General features: G+C 36.0%; 1 protein-coding gene across 1 annotated transcript in view; it reads right to left on the bottom strand.

The window, feature by feature from the left end:
• Window positions 1–217: 217 nt before the first annotated feature.
• Window positions 218–12,482, bottom strand: part of LOC114046841 (double-strand-break repair protein rad21-like protein 1) — a 30,921-nt gene continuing 18,656 nt past the window's right edge. The window contains exons 11-13 of the mRNA XM_027867380.1: window positions 10,832–10,933; window positions 2,190–2,270; window positions 218–406 (exon numbers count right to left, since the gene is read on the bottom strand). Coding sequence (XP_027723181.1) covers window positions 218–406; window positions 2,190–2,270; window positions 10,832–10,933 — 372 coding nt within the window. The remainder of the gene's footprint in view (window positions 407–2,189; window positions 2,271–10,831; window positions 10,934–12,482) is intronic.

Here is a 12,482-nt window from a genome sequence, read left to right as displayed (position 1 = left end):
AACTCTGTATCATTATAATTAATCATTCATGAACACATGTACACTCTAGTCTTCATCTTTCATTCTGGTTTAAGAGATAGAAAGTGGGAAGACTTCCTATCAACTATGGGCCAGACTTTTAGCTGGTTCTACAGTTACTCTACAAAGAATTGAAAGATCTAGATGGAAATTCTTCTGCAGACACAGCCCCACAGGCTTTGGGATTTCTCGCTGGTGCTCATATTTGATGGAACATTGGTCCCACTGTTGCTATAATGTCTGCATAGGGGGCACTCTGACTAAGCTCAATGGCTTGCTGCTTCTTAAGGACAAGGAAGCTATAAAACTTGGCAGCGGCTTGCTTTTGGTCACTGTTTCTGCAGAGTTTCATCAGGCTAAAAGACTTAATTCCCATCTTGTTGGAATGCTGAGAAAGGGAAGAAAGGAGAAAAGGAAAAAAAAAAGATAGTCAAAAGTAGACTTCAGGGTATGTAATGAACATCATCAAGATCATTTTGAGAGAAGATATACCTCTGGATGCATATTTTGGCTAAATTTTATCAAAATATTACTTAATGATAAAAAGCCTAAATTTGACATAAATAGGATCACAAAATTTAGAGCCAGAAAGGAACTTTGAATTCACTGAGTCAAAACCCCTCATTTTACTGAAGAAAAAATTGAATTTCAGAGATGTTAACTGACTTGCTCAATGTCAACAGTAAGTAGCTGAGCCAGTATTCAAATCAAAATCCTTTAACTTCAAATCCCATACTTCACCATGTTGTTTGTAATAATAGTTCATGTCTATCACTTTACGATTTACAGAAAGCTAGTCATAGGTATTATTATCTCCATCTTATAAATGAAGAAACTGAGGTTTAAGGACATGAAATAACTTGTCTAAGATCATACATTTATTTGGAAGCTAGGACTTGACTTTAAATGGTCCAGCTAGGTGGCACAGTGGATAGAGTGCCAGCCCAGAATCAGGAAGACTCTTTCTGAATTCAAATCCAGCCTCAGACACTTACTAGCTGGGTGACTTTGGATAAGTCACTTAACCCTGCCTGCCTCAGTTTCCTCATCTGTAAAATGAGCTGCAGAAGGAAATGGCAAAGCACTCTAGTGCCTTTGCCAAGAAAACCCAGAGTCAGACACAACTGAAAATGACTAAACAACAAGGGCTTTAATCAGGCCTTTTGACTGCAGGTATATCCAAATCATTATTCTATCTGATATCACAGGACTAGTTCAGGTGTTATAATGACCTCAAAGTGCCATGCCAATTCCTCATTATTTACTTCATTGAAAGGGTGGGGGGTGAGGTTCACAAGTCAGAAGGATAGCTTTTCTGCTTATATACTATCCCTGGGAAGGAGTCATATTTTAACCTGTTGTCAGCTGTCAATAAACTATATCATAGCAATGATTGTCAGACAGATGAGAGCAGCAGAATACAAGATATGTACTTGGAGAAGGAAGGGGTAACTGATAGGGAGCCAGACTCCACATTTTTTGCCTGTAACTATAACTATAATTTTGCCTGGTTATAACAACAGCATAAGTGGAAAGAATCATAGAGTAGGAGTAAAGAGAACCGAGGAATGCAACTAACTGTGCATGACCTTGGGCCAAAGACTTCAATCCATTAATCAAAAAGCAATAATCACCTATTATACCAGGCACTGAACTAGGCACTAGGGATACAAATATCCTCAAAGAGCTTACGTTCTTTTTTTTTTTTTTAGTGAGGCAATTGGGGTTAAGTGACTTGCCCAAGGTCACACAGCTAGTAGGTGTCAAGTGTTTGATCTGAGGCTGGATTTGAACTCAGGTCCTCCTGACTTCAGGGCTGGTGCTCTATCCATTGCGCCACCTAGCTGCCCAAAGAGCTTACATTCTAATGGGGGAGACCTATGTAAGTATGTACAGAATAAATATAAAGAGAATAAACACAATGTAGTTTGGGAAGGAGAGCACTAACATTTGGGTATATCTGAAACTCCCCTCCCCATTTTGAGGCTTAAATTCCTTATCTTCAAAATAAATGAGTTGGATCAGATGATATCTTAGGTCTTTTTAGCACAAGTCTTTTTCTGAATTTATGGATCTCACATGCCACAGGTTGCCAATCTCTGGAATAACTTATTCCTTGTCATTTCATCAATGTCTGGTAGTTTTCAGCAAGTCAGTATTTCTTTTCTTACCCGTAAATAGTCTAACATCTGAAGTGTTCTTTGATTCCACCTATTTTCCTCAGTAATTTTGTCATTTTCCAAAGACTCCTCCTGTTGAAAAGATGGATAAAAATTATTTCAAAAGAAAATTCTATATTAGTCCTTATTAAAGATTTTAGATGATTTTCCCCTTTTTGCTAAAAAAAAAGTGAAGAAATCAATTTGGTTGGGGATAGTTCCAATTTGTGATGACCTATATCTTTGGACAGGTACAGATGTAACTATAGAGAATGTCTGAAGGAGTGCTTTCAAATGTGTTGGACTTAGATGCTCTCTAAGTCTCTTCCAGGCCTAACATTCTAAACACTTCATAAATTTCCGTATCTAAATGAAATAGGTGATAGGATACTTCAAAAGTAATTTACGGTGCTTAGTGTTTTTTCTACAGTAGGGGTCAGCAGCTTCTTAGAGTAGTGTGCCGAGTCTTCGGCAATAATTATTCACTAACTTGAAAGGTGGAGAACCATTCTCAGGCCACACTTTCCCTCCTCCCCTGCCCCATGCTGTTGCCCAACTCTGCTTGCTGGCAGAGTAGCAATGAATGCTGCCCTGACTCCATGGTATAATAACGGAGCAAACAGATCAGAATCACGGAATGTCAAAGTTGGAAAGGACTTCAGAAGCTACCTAGACTAATCCGGATCTGAGCAAGGATCCTCTCTAAAATGTACCTGATAAGTGATCAGCCCTCCTGGGCTTGAAGACCTCAAGTGAGGGGGCATCCACTACACTTCCTAAGGCTGCCCCTTCACTTTGGTTAGCTCCAAAATGAGAAGTGTTAGAAAGTTAGTTTTTTTCCTCAAGCCTTATGTAAACACTTAAAGAAGGAAGGCAGTCTGATATTTCTACATTATTTTGCTAAGAGGAAGTACTCTTAAATCGAAGAGTTAAACTGAAAAATTCTCAAACAAGAGTTAAATAGCTATTTTGTTTACATACTTCAGAGGATAAAAATATTAATAATGCTTGCACCATAATAATCTGTCGTGTCTATCTGACACAAATTGCTTGTTGCCCCAAAGTAATGCACATATGTGTGTGTACATAAAATCTCTATACAGATGATTCTGAGATCTATCTGTCCAGCTTTATAGCACCTCATATGCACTTATTTAGTTGAAGCACATAATTCAATTCAATAGGAACATTTTCCAATTAAAAAAATTGAATTATTGATATTTTTATTTTTTTAATTATTGATACTTCAAGTAACTTTTTAAAATAAAGATATAGTGATTGACCTTTTAAGAGCACTTTCAAAACATGGTTCCCTGCTCGTTATTATATACATGTAAACCCTTTAAGGTTATATGACAACAAGTTTTTCAAGTAAATTTTCAAGAAAATTATTTTTAGAGAAGCTAGGTAGTGCAGTGAATAGAGCACCAACCTGAAGTCAGGAAGAATCATCTTCCTGAGTTCAAATCCAGCCTCAAATACTTACCAGCTGTGTGACCCTGAGCAAGTCACTGTTTGCTTCAGTTTCTTTATCTATAAAATGAGCTGGAGAAGAAAATGGCAAACTATTCCAGTATCTTTGCCAAGAAAACCACAAATGGGGTCACAGAGAGTCAGACATGACTGAACAACAACAACAAAAACTTTATTTTAAAATCCCATCTAAACTATTGTTTTAAAAGCAAACATTTTTCATTTCTACCTACCCAATGTTTAGTTTTTCATGGTCAGGAGGAATAGAGCAATGGGGCTAGTTCCCTGATGCTCTCTTCTTCCTCTAAAAAAAACGTTGTGCCTCTCTACCACTTTGACAGGTAATAAACCAGAGATGTCATTTTGAGTAAGAAGAATGTATATTCTGCCCCTTGTTTAAAAATATTAATCCTATTCTCTGTCATTTCACCATTACAGGTTCATCCTTTTAATTATCATTTTGAAGAGCCTCTTTTAAGCATTAAACTTTAATCAGCTAAAACCTTAGAAGGGATTGTTGACACTCTCCAAAGAAGTACAAGATAGGAACCTAAAATTAATGCTAGTTGAAAGCATGCCAGGAGGGAAGAAATAGCTAGACAAACTTACCTAGGTCACGATTCTACCTAGAAGCCATGCCACTCAAAACTCACTTGGTTTGTGAGCCACATTATTGGCCTCTCTTCTATAGCATGGAAACCCTGAACACTTTCCTAATTCTTCTTCAGTTCCATAGGTTCCAAGATGCTTTTGGTCCAGAAAATTTTGGCATATTTATGAATATTTGAAGAAAGGCAACTTACAGACAGGGATTCTCAATTACATCTCCCATACCACTAAAAATCTTTAGACGCAAAGATTTTGCTGCAAATATAACTTATTCTCTTGATTCTATGTCTCATTCCTCATTTCAAATTGATGGGTCCAAAATATGATCATTTTATTATAACATTTATACTAAATTGCTACTGCTAAAACTAGAACATATTCCCATCTAACCTGTCCTCAGTATGGATGAAACATTTGCTCACTTTTACCATTAAACATGTCTATAAATGCATTGGACAAACAGAGTAAGGTTTGGTAGAATTGATGAGTTCACTCCAATAAAGCCTATACACTTAATCTATTTGGCCATTTAGCAGCTGAATCAATTGAGCGAAAATCTCAATGGGTTATTAAAACAGCTGAATTGAAGTCTGTGGTCTAGGATCACACATAAAGATAATTGTACCTATGTATGCAAAGTGAATGAATGAAATAAAACATTTAAATAATTCAAGTAATTCCCTTCACCCTCTCAAACAAACAAACAAAAAAAAACCTTTTGATTCTTGTTTGGATGGTGGAAGAGAAGCTTTGGTCTGATTTATCCAGATAACTGCTTTTATTATCCACTCAATTTTAAGTGGATAGGAACAGCCTAATTTCATATCTTCAGTCCCTTGCTTCTGCAGTCAAATTTTTTCACCAAGGGAAATTTTATTTTTATAATTTTTATAAATTATCATTTCGGGTACACTGTCACATAACATAATACATAATGAAAACTATACTGTGTTAAAAACAAATCACTTTCATTTACAAATAATTTTCACCAAAGATTGCAAAGAGGCATCCTCAGAAGATAATTTTTTTGCTACTCATTCACAAAACTTACAAAATTCAGCCATCCACAATGGGCCTTATTATTAATAGAAATTAATTAATTTCTTAAAATTTGTATACTAATATATGCCATGTAGTTTTAAAATTCTTAAAATAAGTATTTGGAAAGGAAAACAATAGAACTGAGCCCCTATCTTTCTTTTAAAAAAATAACATTTTAATAAAGTAAATGAATAAATAAATGAATAAAAGATTGTTGGTTGAGTAGATGGCCTTTTCAGTGCTCATCCTTGTTGACCTCTCTTTAGCCTTTGGTACTGTTAATCACCTTCTCTTCCTGGACATTTTCTTCTCTTTGGGTTTTTGTGATGCTTCTCTCTCTTGGTTGTCTCCTATTTATCTGACTACTCCTTTCAGGCTTCTTTGCTGGGTCGTCATCTGTGTCATGCCCACTAGCTGTAGGTATTTTCCAAGATTCTGTTCTAGGTCCCCTTCTCTGTCTACCCCATCTCACTTGGTGATCTCATCAGCTCCCATGGCTTCAGTTATTATCTCTATACAGATGATTCTCAGATCTATATATCCAGCCCTAGTCTTTCTCCTGACTTCTAGTTCTATATCACCAACTTCCTATTACACATTTTGAACTGAATATTCCATAGGCATCTCAAACTCAACATGCCCCAAATGGAATTCATTATCTTTTCCATTAAAAGCAGCTTTCTTCCTAACATATTTATTACTGTAGAGGGCACTAACATCCTCCCAGTCATTCTGATTCACAACCTTTGTGTCATCTTCAACTCCTCACCCTTACTCATTTCATGTATCCAAACAATTGTCAAATCATTGTGGTTGACATGTTCTCAACATCTTTTATTTACGTTACCTTCTCTCCTTTCACACAGTTGTTACCCTATTTCAGGCCCTTCTCACCTCTCACCTCTTTTCTGGACAATTGTAATAGCCTTCTAACTGGTGTCCCTGCCTCAAGTCTCTCCTTACTCCAATCCATCTTCCACAAAGCTGCCCAAGTGATTTTCATAAAACACACATAACTATCCCTGTCCAATAAACTTCAGTACCTCTTTATTATTATTCAGTACTATTATTATTCAGTACCTCTAGGATCAAATAAAAAAGGCATTGGCATTTAAAGCTCTTTATAGCCTGGCTCTTTCCTCCCTTTCCATTCTTCTCATACTTCACTCCACATACTCTACAGTCCAGTCATACTGGCCTTGTTCATTTCATCACCTGTCTCTGCCTCTTCCTTGTCTCTCCCCCATTTGAGGAATGCTCTCCTTCTTCACCTCTGCGTCTTAATTTTCTTCAAGAGTCAGCAAATCCCACCTTGTGCAAACTTTTCCAAGTCTCTTCAGCTACTAAGGCCATCTCTTCTAAAGTTATCTTCCATCTGCTTCTAAAGTTATCTACATCTACAAAGTATGTACTTTGCATCTCTCTTTCTCTCCATATTATATATGTATGTATGTATATATATATATATATATATATTACACATATAAATAGGTAGATATAGATGTAGAGGGCAGCTAGGTGGCACAATGGATAGAGCACCAGGTCTGAAGTATAGGAGATTCATCTTCCTGAGTTCAGATCTGGCCTCAGACACTTACTAGCTGTGTGACCCTGGGCAAGTCACTTAACCCTCAGTTTCCTCATCTGTAAAATGAACTAGAAAAGGAAATGGCAATTACTCCAGTATCTTTGCCAAGAAAACCCCAAATGGGGTCACAAAAAGTAAGATATGTCTGAAACACTGAACATTAATATATATATACACACAGCTAGATATATAGATCTCAGAATCATTTACATAAAGATATATATATATATATACATATGTGTATATGTATGTGCATACACCTGTGTCTCCCATTAGAATGTATGTTCACTTGGGCAGTATAAATTAAAGATAAATTTTGAGTAGAATTTTCTAAAAGAACATGGACCTAAGTTCTTTTATCTGTAGATTGAGGGTATTAAATAAATAATATTAGCTGACATTTATAGCCTTTATGGTTTGCAAAGTACTAAGGGATTAAGAAGAGGTGGCAATAATACACAAAAGAACTACACAAGAAAGATCTTAACATCACTGATAACCAAGATGGTGTGGTTATTGATTTAGAGCCAAACATCCTGGAGAATGAAGTCAAGTGGGCCTTCGAAACATTGCTAACAATAAGCTTAGTGGAGGTGACAGAATTCCAGCTGAGATATTTAAAACCCTAAATGATGATGCTATTAAACAGCTGCACTCAATATGCCAGCAAATTTGGAAAACACAACAGCGGCCACTGGATTGGAAAGTCCCAATCCTAGAAAAGGGCAATGCCAAGGAATATTCAAATTCTGAACAATTGCTCTCATTTCACAGGCTACCTAGCTTATGCATAAGATTCTATAATCTAGGCTTTGGCAATATGTGAACAAAGAATTACCAAAAGAGCAGGCTGGTTTTTAAAGAGGCAGAGGAACTAGAGACAAAATTGCCCACATTGGTTGGATTATGGAGAAAGCAAGGGAGAAAAATATCTACTTCTGCTTCATTGACTACACTAAAGCCTTTGACCATGTGGATCACAAGAAAATATGGCAAATCCTCAAAGAGATCGGATTACTACAACATCTTACTTGTCTCCTGAGGAACCTGTATGGGGACCAAGAAGCAACAGTTAGAATTGAACATGGAACAACTGATTGGTTTAAGATTGGAAAAGGAGTATGACAAGGCTGTATATTCTCACCTTATTTGTTTAATTTATACACAGAATGCATCATGTGAAATGCCATGCTGGAAGAATCGAAAGTTGGAATAAAGGTTGCTGGGAGAAATATCAATAATCTCAGATATTCAGACAATACTACTCTGAAAGTAAAGAGGAATTAAGAAGGCTCTTGATCAGAATGAAAGAGGAGAGTGTAAAACCTGGCATGATGTTTACCACTAAAAAAAAAACAAAACACAACAACAACTTAGATCTTGACAACTGGTCCCATCACTTCCTGGCAAATAGACGGAGAAGAAATGGAATAGCATCAGATTTTATATTCTTAGGTTCAAAGATCACTGCAGATGGCAAGTACAGCCATGAAATTAAAAGATGCCTGCTCCTTGGAAGGAAAGCTATGGAAAATCTGGAAAGCATACTAAAAAGCAGAGACATCACTTTGTCAACCAAGATCTGTATAGTCAAAGCTATGGTTTTTCCAGTAGCAATGTATGGCTGTGAAAGTTAAACTATAAGGAAAGTTGAGGGCCACAGAACTGACACTTTCCAATTGTGGTGTTGGAAAAGACTTTTGAGAGTCCCTTGGAGAGCAAGAAGGTCAAATCTGTCAATACTTAAAGAAATTAATTCAGGCTATTCACTGGAAGGTCAAATACTAAAGTCGAAGTTTAAATACTTTGGCCACAGAATGAGAAGAGGGGACTCATTGGAAAAGACCCTAATGTTGAGAAAGACTGAAAGCAAATGGAAATGGGGATGGCAGAGGATGAGATGCATAGATAGCATCTTGGAAACAATGAACATGAACTTGGACAGACTTTGAGAGATAGTGGAGGATAGAAAGGCCTGGTGTGCTATGGTCCATGGGGTCATGAAGAGTTGTACATGACTGAACAACTAAACAATAACAATAACAATGACCCTGTGAGTTAAATACTATAGGTTTTACTATGCCTGTTTTACATATATGGAAAACTTAGAGATTTGCTGGAATGTCCATGGTCACATAACTAGTGAGTATGAGAGGCAAAATTTAAACTCGGGTCTTTCCTGACTTTAAGTCAGTAAATAGTATTTTCACTAAAGAATACAGCTGCTTCTCTCTCTGAGGCTGCTTCCTGCTCTGACATTCTATTATTACTTGGCTGATTAGACTAAAACTCTAGCAGAAGTCATGTGAACCAGGTTTTATTTCTGGCTCTGCTATTGACCTAGGCTACTTAGCTACTTCACTTCTCCCTTCTTTAATGGCCTCATGTAATTTAAATATAAGTCTTCCTTTCTCCATATAATAGTTATGTTCCTGAAAAAGCTGTGTTTACATTTCCTTTTTTAAGCTGAATGTTATTCGAAATGCACTAAGACAACATACTATTTGAAGGAATACTATTATGGTAAAGGTGGGCAGCTAGGTGGTGCAGTGGGTAGAATGCTGGGCCTGGAGTCAGAAAGACCCAAGTTCAAATCTGGCCTCAGATACTTACTAGTGTGTGACCCTGGGCAAGTCACTTAACCCTATTTGCCTTAGTTTTGTCTTCTGTAAAATGAGCTGGAGAAGGAAATGGCAAACCACTCCAGTATCTTTGCCAAGAAAACCCCAAATAGGATCACAAAGAGTTGGACATGACTGAAAATGACTGAACAATAACAAGAACAAATGATGGTAAAACAAAGAAACCTTGTGCAAAATGAATAAATACCCTCTATATTTTATAATCTGGATCTTTATATATTGGTTATTTTATATATTTTATATTTTTATATATTGGTTATTAGTAAAATAGGATATAACTGAATACTATTACCCATTCCTCTAGATTTGTTACAAGGATGCATTAAATAATTTTTCCCTGCTTTTCATGCCTTTTACCCATATCTACCTGTTGAAGTTTTATCCATCCTTCAGACCCAGATCAAATGTCATATCCTTCATGAAACATTCCATAATCTACCCAATTGGAATGATTTTTCCTTCCTTGAACCTTGCAAAGCCCTTGATAATTCTCTCAACTATTTATTATTTGTTGAACTTTTAAAAAAAAGATAGAATCTGTGATTTTATTTGTACAGGAAACTCCTAGTGAGGAAACTCCCTTTACCAATGTAGATTTGTATCTGTTCTCAGAGAGTAGCCTGGAGCACTGAGAGGTTGAATGACTTGCCCAGAATTACTCAGCCAGCATTTGTCAGAGGCAGAACTTGAATTCAGGTCTTCCTGACCCCAAAGCAGTTTCCTACTTATAATGCCCTGCTATTTTCCCTTATCCTTTTTGTATTGTATTATGTATTAAAGTTAGCAAGTGCTTAAATTAGGGATTCTTAACCTTTTTTGCATCACAGACTCCTTTAGTAGTGTGTTAAAGCCTAAGCACCCTTCTCAAAATAATGCTTTGAAATGTATAAAACAAACAAACAAAAAAACATAAGATTACAAAGGAAATCCATTATGTTGAAATAAACATGCAATTTTTTTCCCATCCAAGTTTGTGGGCCACCTGAAATGTATCCATGGATCCCTTTGGGGTTCATGAACCCCAAGTTAAGAATTTTTGGCTTAGATATATTTGTAATATTCATTCCCCCCTACCAAATGAAAGTAAGTACTGTAAAGTAAAGCACTGTAAGAGGGCAGGGACTACACTTTTACTGTCTTTGTAACTCCCTTAGCACCTTCAATAATAAGTACTCAATAAAATGACTGTTGAATGAATGAATGTAATGTGAGTTCTCCAAAGACAGGTGTTGAATAACTATAGAGTACTTAAAGTGTTAGGAAATAAAACTACTTAACAACCTTCTCAGGATCACACGTACATTTTCCAAATCTATTTGGCAATTTTCGATTTCCTTTCCCAAGAGGTTGTTCATTGACAAAGATTTCTCAGTACTGGAAGAAACCATTTCAGCTGCTTCCTGCTAAGAGAAAAAAGATAAAAACAAATGTTATCTAGCTAGTAGTTATTACAGAAGCAATTATATTTTATTAAATACATTAATCACATGAATTACATTTCAATAGATTATTTTAAAAATTATACACATATTTGATTTCCTGCAAATACTTCCTTCATTCTTTAAGGAATCAAGCTAGTATACTTTGTTTGATTTTTCATAGACAGATATTCTAGCTACATTTAAACAGAGCCAAGAAACTGCATTTTCTTATTTAAGATATATACTCATGAATTTCATTCTGTTCTTATTTCTCTGAGTATTTTATTTTCCACTTGATTTATATATTTTTCATGTGGTACACAAATCCTTATATAAGAATAAGCCTATCTGAAGTTATCCTTCACTTTTGTAGGAGCTGAAAGGGAAAACCAGAGCTTACAGTTGAAAACTCAACATCAAAATGTCCCTTCCCACCTCCAACACAAATAATGCCACATAAAGTTGGCTTGTCCACTATTTTGGGAAGGGACAAAAAGGTGGAAGAGGAGGGGAAGCTAATAAAGCAGAGGGAATGCTCAGAAGTGGGAGAGCAGGTTATGGCTACCATAGAAGAAAGAAGCCAAACATATTTTCTTGAAGACATTTATCAATTATTTCAGTAAATAATTTAAACTATCACATACATTATGATTTTTAAATGATGCATACTATCTTACCTTCCTCATTCTTACCTATCATTTTCTTCCTTTTATATTTCCAGCATACAACCTTGCTCATAGTAGTCACTTAATACCTATTTATTGAATTCTTTTCCACAAAACACTGAATTCTATTAGTTGCTAACAAAATATAGTCTGGTCTATTGGTAGAAATGAAAACTAGTCTAACCATTCTGTAAAACAATTGGAGTTATGTCTCAAAAGCTACTAAACTATGCATGCCTTTTGATCCAGCAATAATGCTAGTAGGCCTATACCCCAAAGAGATCAAAGAAAAAGCACCCATGTGTACAAAAAATTTCATTGCAGCCCTTATTGCGGTGGCAAAGAATTGGAAACTGAGGGGATGCCCAATTGGGGAATGACTGGACAAGTTATGGTGATGATTTGAATGGTATTGTATTCTAAGAAATGATGAAGGGGATGGTTTCACGACATCCTGGGAAAACTTATATGAAGTGATTCAAAGTAAAACAAGCAGAACCAAAAGAACAATTTATACAATAACAGTAGTATTGTAAAGATAATGAAATTTAAATGACTTAGTAACTCTGATCAACACAATGACCGACCACAATTCTAAAGGACTCATGATGTAACATTCTATCCATCTCCAGAGAGAGAGCTGATGGACTCAGAGTGCAAACTGAAGCATATTTTCTTCTCTTTCTTTTCCTTTCTTTCTTTTGTTTGGATATCACTAATGTAGAAATTTGTTTTGCATGTCTATACGTAATTATAAAGAGTTTTCTTTTTCTTGCTTTCGCAATGGGTGGGGGAGGGAGAGAAATTGGAACTGAAAAAAAATAAAATTGAATTTTAAAAAAAGAATAGTACAGTATGGCAAAAAG

This window comes from Vombatus ursinus, unplaced genomic scaffold, assembly GCF_900497805.2.
Source record: "Vombatus ursinus unplaced genomic scaffold, bare-nosed wombat genome assembly UNPS02014786.1, whole genome shotgun sequence".
NCBI lineage: Eukaryota > Metazoa > Chordata > Mammalia > Diprotodontia > Vombatidae > Vombatus > Vombatus ursinus.
This window is presented reverse-complemented; position numbering and strand designations above follow the sequence as displayed.